Source organism: Trichosurus vulpecula, chromosome 8 (assembly GCF_011100635.1).
Source record: "Trichosurus vulpecula isolate mTriVul1 chromosome 8, mTriVul1.pri, whole genome shotgun sequence".
Taxonomy (NCBI): domain Eukaryota; kingdom Metazoa; phylum Chordata; class Mammalia; order Diprotodontia; family Phalangeridae; genus Trichosurus; species Trichosurus vulpecula.
Window position 1 is genome coordinate 82367617 of NC_050580.1, and position 16786 is coordinate 82384402.

The following is a 16786-nucleotide window of genomic DNA, read 5'->3' on the forward strand; positions in this document are numbered from 1 at the left end:
CTCTCCCTAGCACAAGGGGGTGAGGGTGGAAACTAGACTTAGGTGAGAACTGTCCTGGTGTTCTGGCCCTTGAAGGTTATCAGGGCTGAAACCCTCCCTTTTTGTTGATCCTTGCTGTGGTGGAATGACCATGTCTCAGGCATCTAATTATCCACTAATCAATCAGTATTGTGGGGAAGTTGTCACAGAAAGGATGGGCTTCTCAGAAGTAACTGATTTTCCCTTCAAAGTCATGTTAGTCTTTCAATTTATTACTTTTTGTTTACAACACAAGAGGTTATAGGTTGGTGGCATTAGGCAAGGTGAATCATTTCTAAATGTCGATCATCTAATAATAGAGATAGAATAGCATGGAGATGCCAGGACCCCAGGATAGTTTAATCCCAAAAGCAGCGTCTTCACCTCTAGGATCAAACTTCTCGCCTCAAGGAAATCTGTTATTGAGAGATGTGTGGGGATGCCTGGGAGTCTGGTTTAGTATCTTTACACCACCAAGCTATTGTTCATGGGTATCTGGTTTGCTATCTTTTAACCTTGTAGGTGAACTCAAACAATGAACACTTCTTAGTTACTGAAAAGGGAGGAGGAGGTTGTTGCTAGTCCCTCATTCCCAACTTCCAACCAATCATATTGTTCCCCACACCTCAGCTATGTAACCAATCACGTTTCCCTCACCTTCATGATATTACCAACCCTGTAACAATTGCATTATTCCTCCACCTGCCCTGTTTTGTTCTTTGTTCTAATCTTATAAAAAGGAACTGAGTTCCCATCTCTGGGTCTTTGGCTAAACTGAGGCAGCCACTGACACATTCTATTGGCAGGCAGTACCCCTGTTAATAAAATGTTATCTTGCTTGGAGAAAACATGCCTCAGTCTACCCTTGTTGAATTTCACTCGTGGCATTATGATACAAAAACAAACAGGATTGGGTTCTGGTACCAGAGTCAAGAGACTATAGTAGTTCCAGTCTAGTCACTGACTCATTTATAGTGAAAAATTACTTATGATCTATCCATTTTGATTTTCTTACTTCTTTAAGTTGATATAATAATGTTTGTATTACCTACTTCATAAGATTTCTGCAACAATAATATGACAGCTCTGAAATTTCTTTTCAAAAAGTTAAAAGTACTATTCTTTTGGTGATGGGGAGTAACAGCTCACAAAAATGTTCTATGCACACCAGCTCATTTATCTTCCTAACAACCACATGATGTAGGCAGTACAAGCATTCCACCCATGTTTTATAAAGGAAGAGGCTTGTACGACTAGTAAATGGTAGATCCGGGTTCAACGTGAAGTATTCTGACTCCAAAGACCCTGTTGGGGGACATGCTTACTGAGCACCATTGTGCTTTAGTACTATGTCCTCTGTGGGAATAGTGAGTGAGCAGAACAGAAGGCTTGTGAAGGGGAGCAGCAGGACAGAAGGCTGGCAAGGTAGGTTAGAGACAGGTGGTTATGAATGCCAGGCTAAGCAATTTCAATTTATCTCGTGGATGACAGGGAACCTCTTGTCTCAAATATTAACATTTTCAAAGTTACATGTCAGTAGCAAGGGCTTAATTAGTTGTGTAACCTTAGGTAAGTTATTTACTATTTGTAAAACAAAGGGGTTAGTTTAGATCAGAGGGGTCAAACACACTTGTGGCATTGCAGCCACAACACTCTTGAGTGTGGCCTCAACCAGATTAAAGTGTAATTGGGGAATATTTAACAAAATAAATAAAAGTACAACAGAACATAGATAATGTTAATATGGGGCCCACAGGGATCCTCATGCACATTTTAGTAGGCCCTGTTGCTCTCTGAGTTTGACACCAGTGGTTTAGATGATTTCTCACATCCAGGTCTACCGTTCTATGATTCTATAACTGTGCCACTCAATGTCCTTTATATACACAGGATAAATATCTGCTTGAATTTTAATTTTAGGAAAAGTTTTACCTCTGCCAGTGAATCTGAATGCTTTCAACAGCAAGAAACAAAACTATAGAATAAGTATATTATTAACTTATAGAATAAAGTTTCCTTTTGTCTAGTGTCCCAGAAAACGTAGAGCCAAAGTGTCATAGTCTACTCACTTCAGGCACCCCAAAAGCATCTATTTGATTTCTCTGTGTAACCTCTACCGTCTGAGTATTAAAATGTTTAATGTTGTGCTATGTTTTGATCTGTAAGCCATCTCCGTTTGTTTCAGTAGTAAGAAGGGTACAAATAATTTTTAGTAATTTACTTCTACATGTATATTGCACACATTAAAACTTTTAAAAATTAGTTTATTTTCTCTTTTATATTATTACAAATAACAGCCCAGTGTTAAGAATTTTAAAAACAAAAAAACTTAAAAGCATATAAAAATTTATTCTGAAAAGTTACCTGATACTTACACTTCCCAAATTTAAGCTACAGAATATAGAAATGCCAAGAAGAATTTAAAAGTGTTTCTGGTTCAAATGAGAGGCCTGGAGGCTTTTAGTAGAATTAATTTTAATTTTTCAGTGGACCAACATATGCTATGGAAAGTCTGAAGAAATACCTTTCTGGTCAATATGAAAGTAGCCATCACGTGCAGCTAAGTGCTTATTGGTTACTTTAGTCTGCACAGGCAATCTCTGGTTTCCACTCTGAACATGGCTGACATAGAAGGCACATCAACAAGCAGCACAAACACGTCAATTTAGACTTTTCCAATGCGACGCTATGATGTCAAGTGAAAATAATGAAAAATGCTACTGCGGTTTTTTTTAAAGGACATATATATATATATATGTATGTGTGTGTGTGTGTGTGTGTGTGTGTGTAAGAGCTTGGACCAAAAGATAAAACATTCCTCTATGATTGTTGCTGATTTTCTACAAAAGTTTTTGCCAGTGTTTATTTTATTGCACCATTGAACATCAAATATTTGGTGTGAGAGCACTAAAAATACTTTGAACTCTTTATGCATTTCCATTTCCCAAAAGAATATTTTATAGTACAAAATGTCAGTAGTCTCAATATACATATTCAGAAAAATCTATTATTTTTAACATGCCTAGATGATGCATGAACCCTGGAAAATATCACCGCAATGGAGAATAGAAAGTAACCCGATTAGCTTGTTCCAGTTGGAATCTGAAAGGCAGGCAGCGTCTTCTACAATTGTAAATGAAATGTGAATTCAAAATGTCCATAAGCTAACGTAAGATACAGTATTGGGTCTTTGATGCATAAATACAAATATTACCTTGCTAGTTTTCACAGAAATCAATATGAGCTAATAATTCTCTGTGTTGACTCGTTGGGTAGTGTGCTTTACATTTGGGACACTCTAAGAAGCTCTCATCCAACAGATTAGAGCACTTTGGTGAATCAGTTTTTAACTTTTCCTCGTGTTCTCCTGAGAAAAGGTCAGATCGCTCTATGTGGACATGCTCCTGGACTTGTTTCTGAAAAAGAGATTTTCATCTGAAACTACATTGCATAAAGATACAATGGTAGGTGGGCTCACAGCTGTCAGTAAAAACCCTTATTCTTGCAGATGGATTTTCTTGTGAACCTCTACCCCCTCCCCTTCACAGCACCATAGTGAGGATTCTCTGGTAGCAGGGGAGCACCAATCACCCAATAAGGACTGGTGTTGGAATTCGTTTTCATTTTAATTAAAATTCTTAGCTATAAAAAAAAATTCCCCCCCTACCAGGGTCTGTAGACCAGTGCTAATTTGCAAAGCTAATTAGTTTGTGAAAAGAGGAGGAACAGATCCAACAAAAGAATACAGAATGAAAATCAATGGGTACATTTATAAGAGAAGTTTACATTGGGTGTGCACAGAGCACTTGTAAAACTAAAGCTCTGTCCTTTTATGATTTCCTCTGAGGACTCTATAAGCCTTAAAACTCTAAACCAATGTTTAAGACACTGTGAAGATGATGGATGGGGCAGATACAAAGAGATGTACGGAGAATGGCTGGCAGATGACCAGAGACATTCTTGAATTTCAGAAAGCACCTGGTCATGCACAGAAAAACAATCTATTTCATTTAAAAAATAAAATGTTAAAATCAGTGCTGTACTAGATGCTGGGGTAGAAGGGAAGAGCACTGAGAAAGTGGGAAAGGCAGAGAGACTAGGTATTCTCGCAAGGCCTTATGATTCTGCAAGACTCAAAGTCTACATTTTGGCTGTAGAAAATTTACAAGGTTACAACAAGGGAAAAACCGAAGTGCTTTTAGTGATCTAGATCAGGGCGGTCCAACCTTAGGTTTTTATTGAAACAATAGACAATATATTTTGATTTGCCATTTTAGTGAGAGCTCTGCGGTAGCTCAGCTTTGTTTACTAAAGCATTTATGTAAATTTCTATGCTTGTAGGTGGGCCAAATAAATCGCAGCACTGCATTTTGGACAGCCCTGATCTAGATTATGATTCCCTATTTCCTACCTACCACCAAAATGCATAAATGGGAACACCAAAACAATCTGCCATGGCTGCGGGCTGTAGTCTTCATATTATGAAGATACCATACAACGTCTCATTCAAAAAAAGGTTAAGACTATCTAGATTCAATTTTTTTGAGTTCTCACCATCTAGGACAATGTTCTGTACATGTGTGCTGAACAAATGAAATCAACACCCTGGTTGTACCACCTACTAGCTGACTTTGGGCAAGTAATTTTCCCTCTCTGGGAAGGATATTAGATCTGGACATAGAATGGGACCTTTGCTCATTTTATCCAATCTCCTCATTTTGGAACTGAGCAAACTAAGCTCTAAAGTGGCAAGTGACTTGCCCGAGGTCAAAGACCTGATCAATGGATTTAAGCCCAGGTCTCTCTGACTTCAAGTCCAACACTCAATCACGAAACATCTCCAATAAAAACAGTCAACTCTGCTATAGCACTTGTTCTGAAAATGTGAATCTGTTCCCAAGTGACTGATACATTAGGGAACAATTTGAGCATAAAGTGAACTTTGAGTTTGTTCATGCTCTGTTTTATCCTGGAGAAATAGCGAGAATGCAGAAAACTGCACTATTTCACAATAACTCAGAAGCTGCAACTCCTCTGACTCCCATTTCTATATGCAAACTTCAGGTCTTTTTCAAGGTAAAATGCCATACAGATCATCTCCAACTTATAAACAGATTGAGCTCCAAAAGTCTGTAAGTGGGTTGTCGGGACTTGCAAAACATTTCCCCATAAAAACACATGATAAAATGGTGCCTAGTTTCTAGTCTAGTCCATGAAAATCTGCTGAACTCACAATGTAGCTATCAGAATAACAGTACTATTTCAACTACAGCCAATCAGCATGTCACTGTTCCAATAGGAAAAGGCATTCTATGTTTCTAACAGGAAGCTTGAAATCTCTCTCCTATAAGTGGTTCTTCCTGTGCTGGGAAGTCTGGGAAGGGGCTCTGTCATGTGTCCTAGATATTGGCAATCTGTTCACTTTCTATACAGGAAGAGAAGAAGGCATTTCTCTAGATTAACACATCTCAAGTTATAGAACAAAAGGCAGCTGTGTGCATAGAAGTGTGGGCTCTGGGCTCATGCTCTTACCTGCATGGATCCGTCCTTCCCTGCCCCTTACCCAGCACATACACAAATATACCCCAACAGGGTTAGATTACAGTTCAAAATAAAACACTAATTTTAAGTATTCAAGACTCACCATAGGTTCCAACAGTTTTATTTGTTCCCTTGTTCTTCTTAGCTCCTTAAGAACTCTATGCAACTGATGCTGCATGTTCTGACGGTCAAATTTTTCATTTTCAAAATCTATAGTACAAGCTTGGATCTGGTAAACCCCAAAGACAAATAATTACAGTTACAAATATGATTTAAGCAATAATTACAGTATAGTTTTCCTTGCTGCATATCTACACAATTGATAAACAATAAGCATTTATTATTTATAAATAAAAAAATCTGTTTAGTTCAGAGTAACCTGAAAACTTAAATTCCAATTAGTGAAGGCTATGGAAAATCCAAGGAGGAAGATGACTGATTGCTTGAGGTAGGGATGAGGAGAAAAAAAATACACTCACTCTGTCCAAACTGTCCCAAAGTGATTGTCTCCCTAGCTGCTCTTTTTTAAAAAATTTTCTTTATTTAGGCCTGCAAAATCCAAGTGACCAGATAGGCATGTAGGTGTTGTCAGGGCTTGTCATTTGAGAAAGGCTGGATGGTCAGGTCAAATCAGTAAGTCTCTATTAAGTGTTTATTATGTACCAGGCCCTGTGCTATGTGTAGCAATGTTAGGAAAAATGTTTGTAGTTGGTTTTTGCGGAATTTGGTTCCTTTTTTTCCTCCATCTCAAACTTCAAGAGAAGGAAAAACCACACTCTTAACAGTCATGTATTTTTTCCTATAGGGTTATCCCTGATTTGGAATTAATAAGGAATTGAACACTGGGAATATTTGCCCCACTAGATGGCTTTTAAAATTCGTAGAAACCTTTACTTCTCTTTGCCATTCCAAGGCAGCTCCATTAGGGAAATTTCCCAAGACGGGAATTGATGAAGCAGATGGAGCTGAAATCCCCATCTACTCCTATGGATCACTGCTTAACAGAATTTACTAAAGCACATCTCTTTTCAACAGATACCTGGGCCCTCTCTCAAGCTAGCCCCAGAGGTGTATAATTGGTATGGTCTACTTAAAAATTAAAAAAAAATTTCTCATGAATTTTGTAGCAGTTGTCCACATGATATTGTAAAAATAAGAAAACCTCTGATCTTCAGTGATAGATTCATGTTAAAAAGAATCTACAAGGAATACCTGTTGTTCCAATAAAGCCACCCTTGTGTGTTCCTCCTGTTGCTTTAGCAGAGATGTGGAGAGAAACTGGACCTACCGCAGAGAGAGAAGAGCTACATCATAACAGAATCTGTCATCACCTCTAGGAGTCGGTGTCTGAATTCACGCTCAAGCCAAGGGGCACTCATCGGCTTGTCTCTGGAGAGTCGTGTGGATGTAGCCAAAGGAAGCAGCCATTCTAATTTGCTCTTCTGACTATAATTTGGGGATGAGGATGGGGCAGTGAATGAGGAGGACTGAGGAGATGGGTCACAGAACAGGAAGCTGATGAATAGCTTCTTGAATTCTGTAGCAGCCACTACTACTACTTACCACCAACAGGAGGCTGCATTTACAAGGGGAAAGAAGGCTGAATCCAGAGAGGACCTGAGTTCAAATCCTACCTTGATGCGCTTGCCCTGGGTGACCTTGGGCAAGTCCCTTAACTTTCCTGGGTTTCACTTTCCTCATCGGTAAAATGTGGACCAGATGGCCCCTGAGGTCCTGTTCAGCTTCTCTCCCTCTCCCCCTTTCTTTTACTAGAGGGCCTAACCTTTGCCAATACTTCTTGAAGAGTGCTGACTGGAAGAAAGTAGACAGTTGGAGAGGCTAGCCTCGCTTGCCTGCAATTACAGAGATCTTTCAAATGCCACCACTACTGTCATCCCCAAACAGAAAGGACTGGTTGTGCTAAGACCCTGAAGAGCTACTCACCTTCCCATTCATCTCTTCTGAAGGTTTTTTAAAAGGTTGTTTTGCATTCTTAGTGAATCTCTATTGCAAGTAAGATAGTACTGAGAAGTATGTCCCACTCACAAACACCAAAGCAAGCCACCTTAACTCTAAGTGATCTAGCACGGTCTGGAAATAACAAAGCCCAACAAAGGCTAGTCAGACACAAACACTGTGAAGGTCGTGGAATCTAACTGGTAGCGGGCTCACCTGAGATAACAGATCCTCAGACCTTTTCTTTTCTTCTTCGAGTTTCTCTCTGACAATTTCATTCTCTTTCTTTAGCTTCTGTATTTTCTCCGTTTTGTATTTGTTATCTTCCATATATTTTACATCAGCCTTTCTTAGAGAAGACAACAGGTTACTTAAATCTAAATTTTCTTTCTTGGTTTCTTCATATTTCCTTCGGAATTCATTAAGTTCAAAACTCAGTCGGGTTACAGTTTGTCGTTCGGCCTCCAGGTCCTTTTCGATATTCCTCATCAAGAGATGGCTGTGGTATTTTTGCTTCTCTTCTTGAAGACAGACTAATAGAAGGGACAGTAAGGAATACCTCATTTTAGCCAAGAAATTTGGTCCCCAAATGTTGGCTGGAAAGCAAATGGCTACAAACCACATTTTCCCACTGACTTCTGTTATAACTATGGCGCTTATTTCCATAAGTGCTCAGACCCTATAAGGAATTAAAATCACACTTGAAAAGATAGCAAACTTTTATTTAAAATATTATGTTCCTTTAGGATTAGATCCAAGTATGACAGGGCCACATCATTTAAAGAGAGGATTTCCCTTTAGACACTCTCTGTACTGCCATCTCCATGTTAAGTAATTCCATCTGAAATCTGAAAATTGTAAAATAAGCTTGTGGTCATCAGTTTTTCTGCCAATTTGAATAAGATTAATGCTTTATTTAAGTAAGGGCTTTCTGCCTTGTTTGGGCTATTAACATTGTATTTTGTTCTGTTGAGATTTATTTTTTCTAGGTTATTTATTTACAGTTAATTTCATCAGGAATTTCTGTATTCTACATCTCTTGTGAGTATATGTGAATAATGACCATAGAAAAACTTAAAAGACCCATTTACATACTTCACTACTTCTGTAGGAGCAGATTTCCTTGAATTCATAGAATTTTAGAGTTGGAAGGCACCTCAGAGGTTTTCTATTTCAACCTGTACCCAATCATGAGTCCCCTTTATAACATATCCAGTAAACAGTCATCTCAGAGGGCACAGTGGATAGAGCACCAGACCTGAAGTCAAGAAGACTCATATTCCTGAGTTCAAATCTGGCCTCAGACTAGCTGTGACCCTGGGCAAGTCACTTAACTCTGTTTGCCTTAGTTTTTTCAAATGAGCTGGAGAAGGAAATGGCAAACCACTACAGTATCTTTGCCAAGAAAAGCTCAAATAGATTCATAAAGAGTTGGACGTGACTGAAAAAAAAGACTGAACAATAACAAAATGGTCATCTAGCCTTTGCTTTAAGAACTCTGTTAAGAAGTAACCTATTTGGTACATTTTTACAAAAAAGATGCTCTGTCTTAATTACAGAAAATAATATAATTCTTTTATATAGTGATTTAAGGTTTACAAAGTGCTTTCCTCATAAACTCTGTAGTCACAAATACATAGTGTAGAGTTTATTCTTCCTATTTTACAGATAATGACAATGAATGACTTTTCCATGGCTCCATATCAAGGTCAGAGATAGAACACTACACTAGATGGCTGAGGTCCTTTCTGGTTCTCAAGTCCTATGATTCTATTGGGAGGCCTATGAAAAATTACTATTATGATAGTTTTTAAAAAATTCATGTGCAAAAATGGAAATATAGGGGGGGTAAAACCTGAGAAGACCAGAAGATTCTAGATGCAGTCTAGAATTAAAATTTAACATGGGAGTTTCCCTCTAGCCTAAGTCAAACTGCTCCAATTCTAATTAGTGAAGAAAATAATGGTTTTTTTGGTAAAGATTTGAAGCCCAAGTCAATAAATTTACTGGAAGTGAAAGGCAGAGAGAGACTAGTATACTAGATCATCTCTTGAGGGCCCTGTGACTCTGCAGGAGTGAAGAGCTAGGTTTTGGTTAGAGAGGATGTACATGTTTATAAAGAACAAAAATCAAATACTTTTATGATGATTTTCCATTCTCTATCTCTAGGGTTACCAAAATGCATAAACAAGCGTACTAAAACAAACTGTATTTTCATGTCTCTGCCATGGCTGCTGAATGGAGACTTCATATTCCAAAAGCACAAACAATGCATGATTCAAAAATGGTGCTAATGTGTATTACCTATATTAAATTGCCTACCATTTTAGGAAGACAAGAGGGAAGGGAGGGAGAAAAATTTGGAACTCAAAATCTTGTAAAAATGAATGCAAAAAAATTGTCTTGACATGCACTTGGGAAAAAAATCTATTAAAAATGGTGCTGAGGCATTGTGAACTTATTAGATGCAATGTTAACTTCCAATTCATAGTGCCATTAAAGCAAAAAGTATTTAGCACATGGCACTTTCTAAGGTTTATAATGAACTGATTCCTAATGGCAGGGCAACATATTTCATTAAAATGGAATCAACATGTGCAGTTAAGCTAATTAATCTCTCTTATTTGTAGAGGTCCATGTTGGGCAAAATCATTACTTTAATGAACCCAGAAACTGACACTTCCAGTAGTATAGTACTGACCTGTCGGATGAGTTAACTTATCTTTACATTGACCCTTCAAGAAGTGCCCCTAGGTTCAAAGCGCGTCTCTACCTCTTACTGTCTGTGTAACGTGGGGCAAGTCACTTTAACCTTCCTTGGCCTGTTTCCTCATCTGTAAAATGAGGGGGATGGACTTGATCGCTTCTAAAGTCCTCCCTTCCAACTCTATATCTAAGATCTTATAATAGTAAATGGATTTTTTTGGTGATGGTAAGGTATATTTCAATTCAAAAGGCATTAGTTCCCAAATGCATAGTTCATCTGGCATTACCTTCTCTAACAATTTTTATCATTCTCATTTTAATGGAATACAAGAAGTAGCTTACATCTAGACTGCATCTAGAATCTTTTTACCTCTTTCAATCCTATCAATTTTGTTTCCAACGTGGATTTGGAATAGAAACTATATAACGTACAAATACCAAAGCTCTCCTCAATTAATGACCAAATGCTCCTGTCTGGTTTGAATGTTGGGTGGGGACTGCTGAACAACAATTTAATGATTAGATCTACTTTGTGCATCTAACTGGAAATAGCCTTGTTAGTGGAAGGTTAATGTCTAATTCTTGCCAAGGTCCAATAGGCCAGCCCTCCACACACAGTGTAAAACACCCTTGCCCATCTTCCGTTTGGTATGTTTAGGACAGTTTTTGTCCCATCTTTATGGAGCCTTCTGAAGTTATTGTACAAACCATACAGGCAGCGGATAGCGTGGGTATTCGTGTCGCTCCCCTCTGGGAGCTCCAAAGGTAGAAGTGTGGTGTAGTAGATAAAGTGCTAGACTTAGAGTCAGAAGACCTGAGTTTGAATCTCATCTGATGTTTATTCGGTGCTCCTGGGCAAGTCACCTGACCTCTTCCGGCCTCAATTTCCTCATCTGTAAAATGAAAGGACTGGCCTTGCTGACCTCCAAGGTCCCTGTTAGCTCTAACTGCACATTCTTAGAATTCAAGGGCAGACTTTAGTTTTTCTTTGTATGCCCAACACCCAGCACACAGTGAGAGCTTAATCCACGTGGGCATGGAGGGGAGGAGGCTGTTCCTCTTCACTGCACCCCCCCTCTCTACCACAACACTAAGCTTTCTCCCTATGTGAATACTCACATGACGTCAGACATGGGAATGGGGAAAGTCATCTTTGACTCTTCTCTAGTAGCGCAGGCCAGCTCTCCCTCAGCCCAAGCTGCTTTCTGAGCTGGAAGCAGGAATTAGTCATTGTTCCATTTCCTTTTATCTTGCCAGCTTCCTGTCAGGAGCTTGACACACCAGGGTTACCTGGTGTCATCTTAAACCTTGTATCATGTAGGGCAACTCTTTGTGAAAGGAGGGAGGACTATATCACTGGAGCCAAGTAGAGCCGGTGTGTCACCCCACTTCTCAACCCCTGGAAGCACCTGTCAGCCAGAGACTCTCAAAACACCTGAGTGCCTGAGTGTTCTTTGGCAGAGGAGGAAGGGTCCCTCCCTAGGCTTTCCCCTGGGTTATAGGTCTAAGGATCTTCACATGGGATCAAAATGACTCCTTGCTTTTCCCAGTCCCTCACTTCCAATTGTAGAAAAGTAGTCTACAATTCATGAGCAGTTAATTAAACTGTTTCTTTAGTACTAAGTCAAACCAATAATGACCACTGGACACAAACTGCACCCCCCCCCCCGCTCCGCTCCCCCAAGGATGAGGTCTCAGGCGCCAAGAAATGAGAGAAAGAACAATAACTCTTAATATTTATAAGTAAAAGCAAATAATTATCTGGTCAAAATATGGCTTCCTCATTTGCTTCCTCCTTCAATTATCACACCACTAAGCTTACTCTCTTACAAAAAATACTCAGAACATCTAAGTGGGGAATCAGAGAAAGCTTCCAAAAGGGAATTCTGAAGGAATAATGACAGATTGGTAGAAAGACTGGAGGAATGCTGAGAGGTGATCTGGTAGTGGAAAGAGAGTGACAAGCCTTGGCCTCAGAAAAACCTAGGTTCAAATTCTGCCTCTGACACTAGCCATGTGACCAGGGGAAAGCTAATTAACCTTTCTATGAGTCTCAGTTTCCTTATCTCTATAATGGAAGTGCTCTGTACTGTGTACTTCACAGGGTTGTTCTGAGGCTCAAATGAAATAATCTGTGTAAATATAGCAAGCACTTTGCAAACATGTCAGCTATTGTTAATCCAAAGTTGCAATGACTAAACCTTTGCTCCATGCCTTTCTTTTCAAGTTAATATTTAGGAAATTTAAAGGATTAGGTTGAGCTGGAATTACTAATGTGGGGGTTGGTAAACTGTCCCTAGTTGCTTAGTTTTAACATACAACAATACATTCGATTTGACAAATGATTTGGGGGAACTTATTCTAAAAGAGATCTTTCGTATCAGCCCGACCTTCTGAGTCACTTCTTTCTGATTGCTGTTGCAGTGAATGAGCAGCTGCTTCCGACTGCTGTTCCAATTCATAGATTTTTGTCCTAAGTCCCCTCACATAGGCCTCTCGCTGCTGATCATATATGAGCCACTGCTGATTCTTCTCCAGAGCCTTCGAGTGAAGATGAAAAACAAAATAAACAAATGAAACAGAAAAAGTCAAAAACAAAGGGGCCCAGACATTATTTTCAAAAACCAGAAGAAAAGTCCTTGGCATAGAAGAGAACTTAATTTGATCAATCAAGTAAGAAATCCTATTTAAAGTGCTTTGTAAACCTTCTAAGTGCTTGCTCCCCCAACTGCTTTGCCTCCTGTTTCACCCATGTGGCATGGAGGTGATTTCTAAAAATATTCAGCTTCAGAATAGAAAACCACATCTACTTAGGCACATTTCCACATGCCTGTGGTTGCTATACTAAAAAAAGAGTGTCTCAAATTAAAAATGTCAACAACTGTGACAAATTTTGGTTTATAGCTTGGACCTTGAGCTTGCATAAGTAACCGAAATTTATTAGTCACTGTACAAACTAGCAAGTGTGAAGGCTATATGGTCAAATAGGAAGGGAGACAAAGACTATTATTTCCATAAAAGAAATGAATTATGATACATTTATGTCCACATTGTTCAAGTCCAAGGAGAACAGCACTATAACTCAAAATACTAGCAAATTCACTACATGTAAGAGCCTTTTTGTAAAGTTTTAACAAAATAATTTCATTTTGCTTTGCTAATATTAAAATATGATTGCATTTACTGAGGAAACACCAAGTGACTGCTAGGTAAGGTGGCTCAAAAATGTGTCAAGTAATTTGAAGTAGACCAGAAATGACAATTTACCAGGAAAAATTGCATAAATTACTACAACTGAATAAACCATGTGCAGGTAAAAAAGGGCTAACTATATTAAGATAATGTGAGGCATGCATTAGCATTATAGTTCCCTTAGTAACAATTTACTGATTAAAAACCAACTATTCTACTCTACTATAGCAGAGAAGGTGCTGGTAAGATGATCCTACAAAATCATGAAGATCTGGCACTTGGCCCTCCAAAAAACTCTAAGTGGTTGGGAGCGTATCATGGTCAGGTTCAGAGTGTGTCATGGAGCCCATACAGGACCTTCTGGGTTCACCCTGTGAGGGGACAGGGTAAGTGATTTCCCACTGAACCTTTCTGGCTCTGGGTCCCCGTGCTCTCCCAGGCAGCGTTATCAGTATTAAATGAACAATAGGTAGAGTCCAGCAGATGTTATATCTGAACTGCACTGTTTTTAGCTCCTTTCATGGCGGGGCAGGGGTGAGAGGAAGATGAGGTGGAAGGTCAGCGTGGGGAAAATGCTAGGTGTGGAGAGAGAAGACACCCCAGTGGACTTGGAGCTTGAAGATGTCTGAAATTAGTATGAATCCAAATAGGTACATAACACCCTGTGATTCATAGTCACTGTTGAAAAATCCCTTTATTCACTATCCCTGCCCACATTCTCATTTCTGTGTGGTTCAGCCTGACCCAGGCCCCGATGCTAGCCTTTTCTGTCCTTCCTTTCCCTTTGTAAATCTGGAAGGGTTTAAAAATTCTCCTTTATACTGGGAAAGAATTTTTACAACCAGTGTCTCTGATAAAGGCCTCATTTCTAAAATACACAGAGAACTAAGTCAGATTTGTAAGAATATAAGTCATGCCCCCACTGATAAATGGTCAAAGGATATGAACAGGCAGTTTTCAGATGAAAAAATTAAAGCTATCTATAGTCATATGAAAAAAATGCTGCAAATCAAAACATCTCCGAAGTACCACATCACATCTATCAGATTGGCTAACATGACAGAACAGGAAAATGATAAATGCTGGAGAAGATGTGGGAAAATTGGAATACTAAAGCATTGTTGGTGGAGTTGTGAACTGATCCAACCATTCTAAAGAGCAATTTGGAACTATGTTCAAAGGGCTATAAAAATGTGCATACCCTTTGACCCAGCCATACTTCTAGGTCTGTTATCACAAAAAGATCATACAAATGGGAAAAGGACCCACATGTACAAAAATATTTATAAAAGCAGCTCTTTTGTGGTGGCAAAGAACTAGAAATTGAGGGGATGCCCGTCATTTGGGGAATGGCTGAACAAGTTGTGCTATATGAATGTAATGGAATACTATTGGGCTATAAGAAATGATGAGCAAGCAGACTTCAGAAAAACCTGGAAAGACTTATATGAACTGATGCTGAGGGAAGTGCGCAGAACCAGGAGAATATTGTACACAGTAACAGCCACAATGTATGATGACTAACTTTGATAGACTTATCTCTTCTCAGCAGTGCAAGGATCTAAGACAACTCCAAAAGACTCATGATGGAAAATGCTATCCACATCCAGAAAAAGAACTATGGCGTCTGAGTGCAGACTAAAGCATAATATTTGCTCTCTCTCTCTCTTTTGTTTCTTTTTTTCTCCTGGTTTCTCCCATTGGTTCTAATTCTTCTTTACATATTACACACTGTCTTGGAGTACGGGGAAGAAAGAGATGGGGAGAAAATTTGGAACTCATCATCTTATGGAAGTGAATGTTAAAAACTAAAAATAATAAACAAATTCTCCTTTATCCCATACATCCTCTCATACTCTTTCCAGCTTGGGGTCCTCATGAAACAGTTTTTTTTTGTTTTGTTTTTCCTGAAGACACTGCATTCTTTCTTCCTGCCTACTCATCTCAAGATCTTCTGACAATTTGTAGTCATGTTTTCACTGGAACACGGCTTCCCACACACAGACAGCTGTGCCTGTGCTTCACGTTGAACCCTGGTCATCTTCTTGCCACTTGCTTTCTAGTCTCCCTCCCGTTTTCCACCTCTAGTTGTTGTTGCTTCGTCATTTCAGTTGTGTCCGACTCCTCATGGCTCCATTTGGAGTTTTCTTGGCAAAGATACTGCAGTAGTTTGCCATTTCCTTCTCCAGCTCATTTTACAGATGAGGACCTGAGGCAGACAGGGTTTAATGACTTGCCCAGGGTCGCATGACTGGTAAGTGTCTGAGGTCAAAGTTGAACTCAGATCTTCTTGATTTCAGGCCAAGTGTTCTATCCACTGTGTCACCTAGCCATCCTTCACCTCTAGAGTCATAGTTAAATCACTGCTTACATTGCTCAAGAGAAGCAACATGGTATAGGGGAGAAGAACCTTGGAAATGAAATCAGAAATCGCGCTCAAATCCTGCCTCTATCACTCACTACCTGTGTGACCTCAGACAAGTCACTTGACCTTTCTGGGCCTCAGGTTCCAGACTTGCAAAATTAGGGTGTTGAGACAGAGAGATAGATAGCATCCAAGGTCCCTCCAGCTCTGTATCAATAATTCTGTGATCCATTAGAAAGTATTTCAATCAACTCCTCTATGGCTCCACTTATCATCCCTGTGATTTTTCAAATCAAAAACGCCTTCCCCCTTTTCAGATGGTAAGTTTCTTGAGGAATGTCTCACTTTTGTATCTGTATCCCCAGTGCTTAGCATAGTGTGTGGGACGTGGTAAGTGCCCTTTCAGGCAGTAGTTCACTCCAATCTTCCACTACTAAATGGCCAGAACCTCACTGCCTCTTTTTCACCTTGTAAACTGGCTTCCACATCTACCACTCTGCTGGGCCTATTCTCTCAGAGGCTGCCAGAGAGGTAAATCCTGTGGTCTTTTCTCAGTCCTCATCCTCCTTGATCTTAATGAAGCTCTCAATACTGTAGATTTCCTTCTCTTCCTGGATACTCTCTCCTGTTTGGGCTTCAAGGTCACTGATCTCTCCTGGTTCACCTCCTACCAATGTGAATGATCCTGTTCCTCAGTCATCTCCCACCATCTAAGGAAGAGTGTTCACCAGGGCTCTGTCCTGGACCCTCTTCTCTTTCTCCTCACTTTCCTTTGGTGATCTCAGTCACTCCTGTGGGTTCAATCATCTCTAAAGCAGATGACTCTCAAATCTATTTATCCATCCTTAATCTCTTCTTTGATTTCGAGTCTTGCATCTTCAACTACCTACTAGACCTTTCCCCCTTGTTCTTCCACTGGCATTTCAATCTCAACATGTCTAAAACCAAATTCATCTTATTTCCCCCTAAAGTAACTCTCAACTCTTTGCTATTTGTTTTGGTAGTACT

The 16786-nt window shown here is 39.4% G+C and overlaps 1 protein-coding gene across 2 annotated transcripts in view; it reads right to left on the reverse strand.

Annotated features, from left to right (window-relative positions):
- Positions 1-2741: 2741 nt before the first annotated feature.
- CEP55 (centrosomal protein 55) overlaps positions 2742-16786 on the reverse strand; it is a 36358-nt gene continuing 22313 nt past the window's right edge. The window contains exons 5-9 of one of the 2 annotated variants that reach the window (XM_036736254.1): positions 12612-12762; positions 7732-8048; positions 6772-6843; positions 5663-5788; positions 2742-3434 (exon numbers count right to left, since the gene is read on the reverse strand). In XM_036736254.1, the coding sequence (XP_036592149.1) occupies positions 3237-3434; positions 5663-5788; positions 6772-6843; positions 7732-8048; positions 12612-12762 (864 nt within the window). In that variant the 3' untranslated portion in view covers positions 2742-3236. The remainder of the gene's footprint in view (positions 3435-5662; positions 5789-6771; positions 6844-7731; positions 8049-12611; positions 12763-16786) is intronic. The other variant, XM_036736255.1, reaches the window with a different exon arrangement.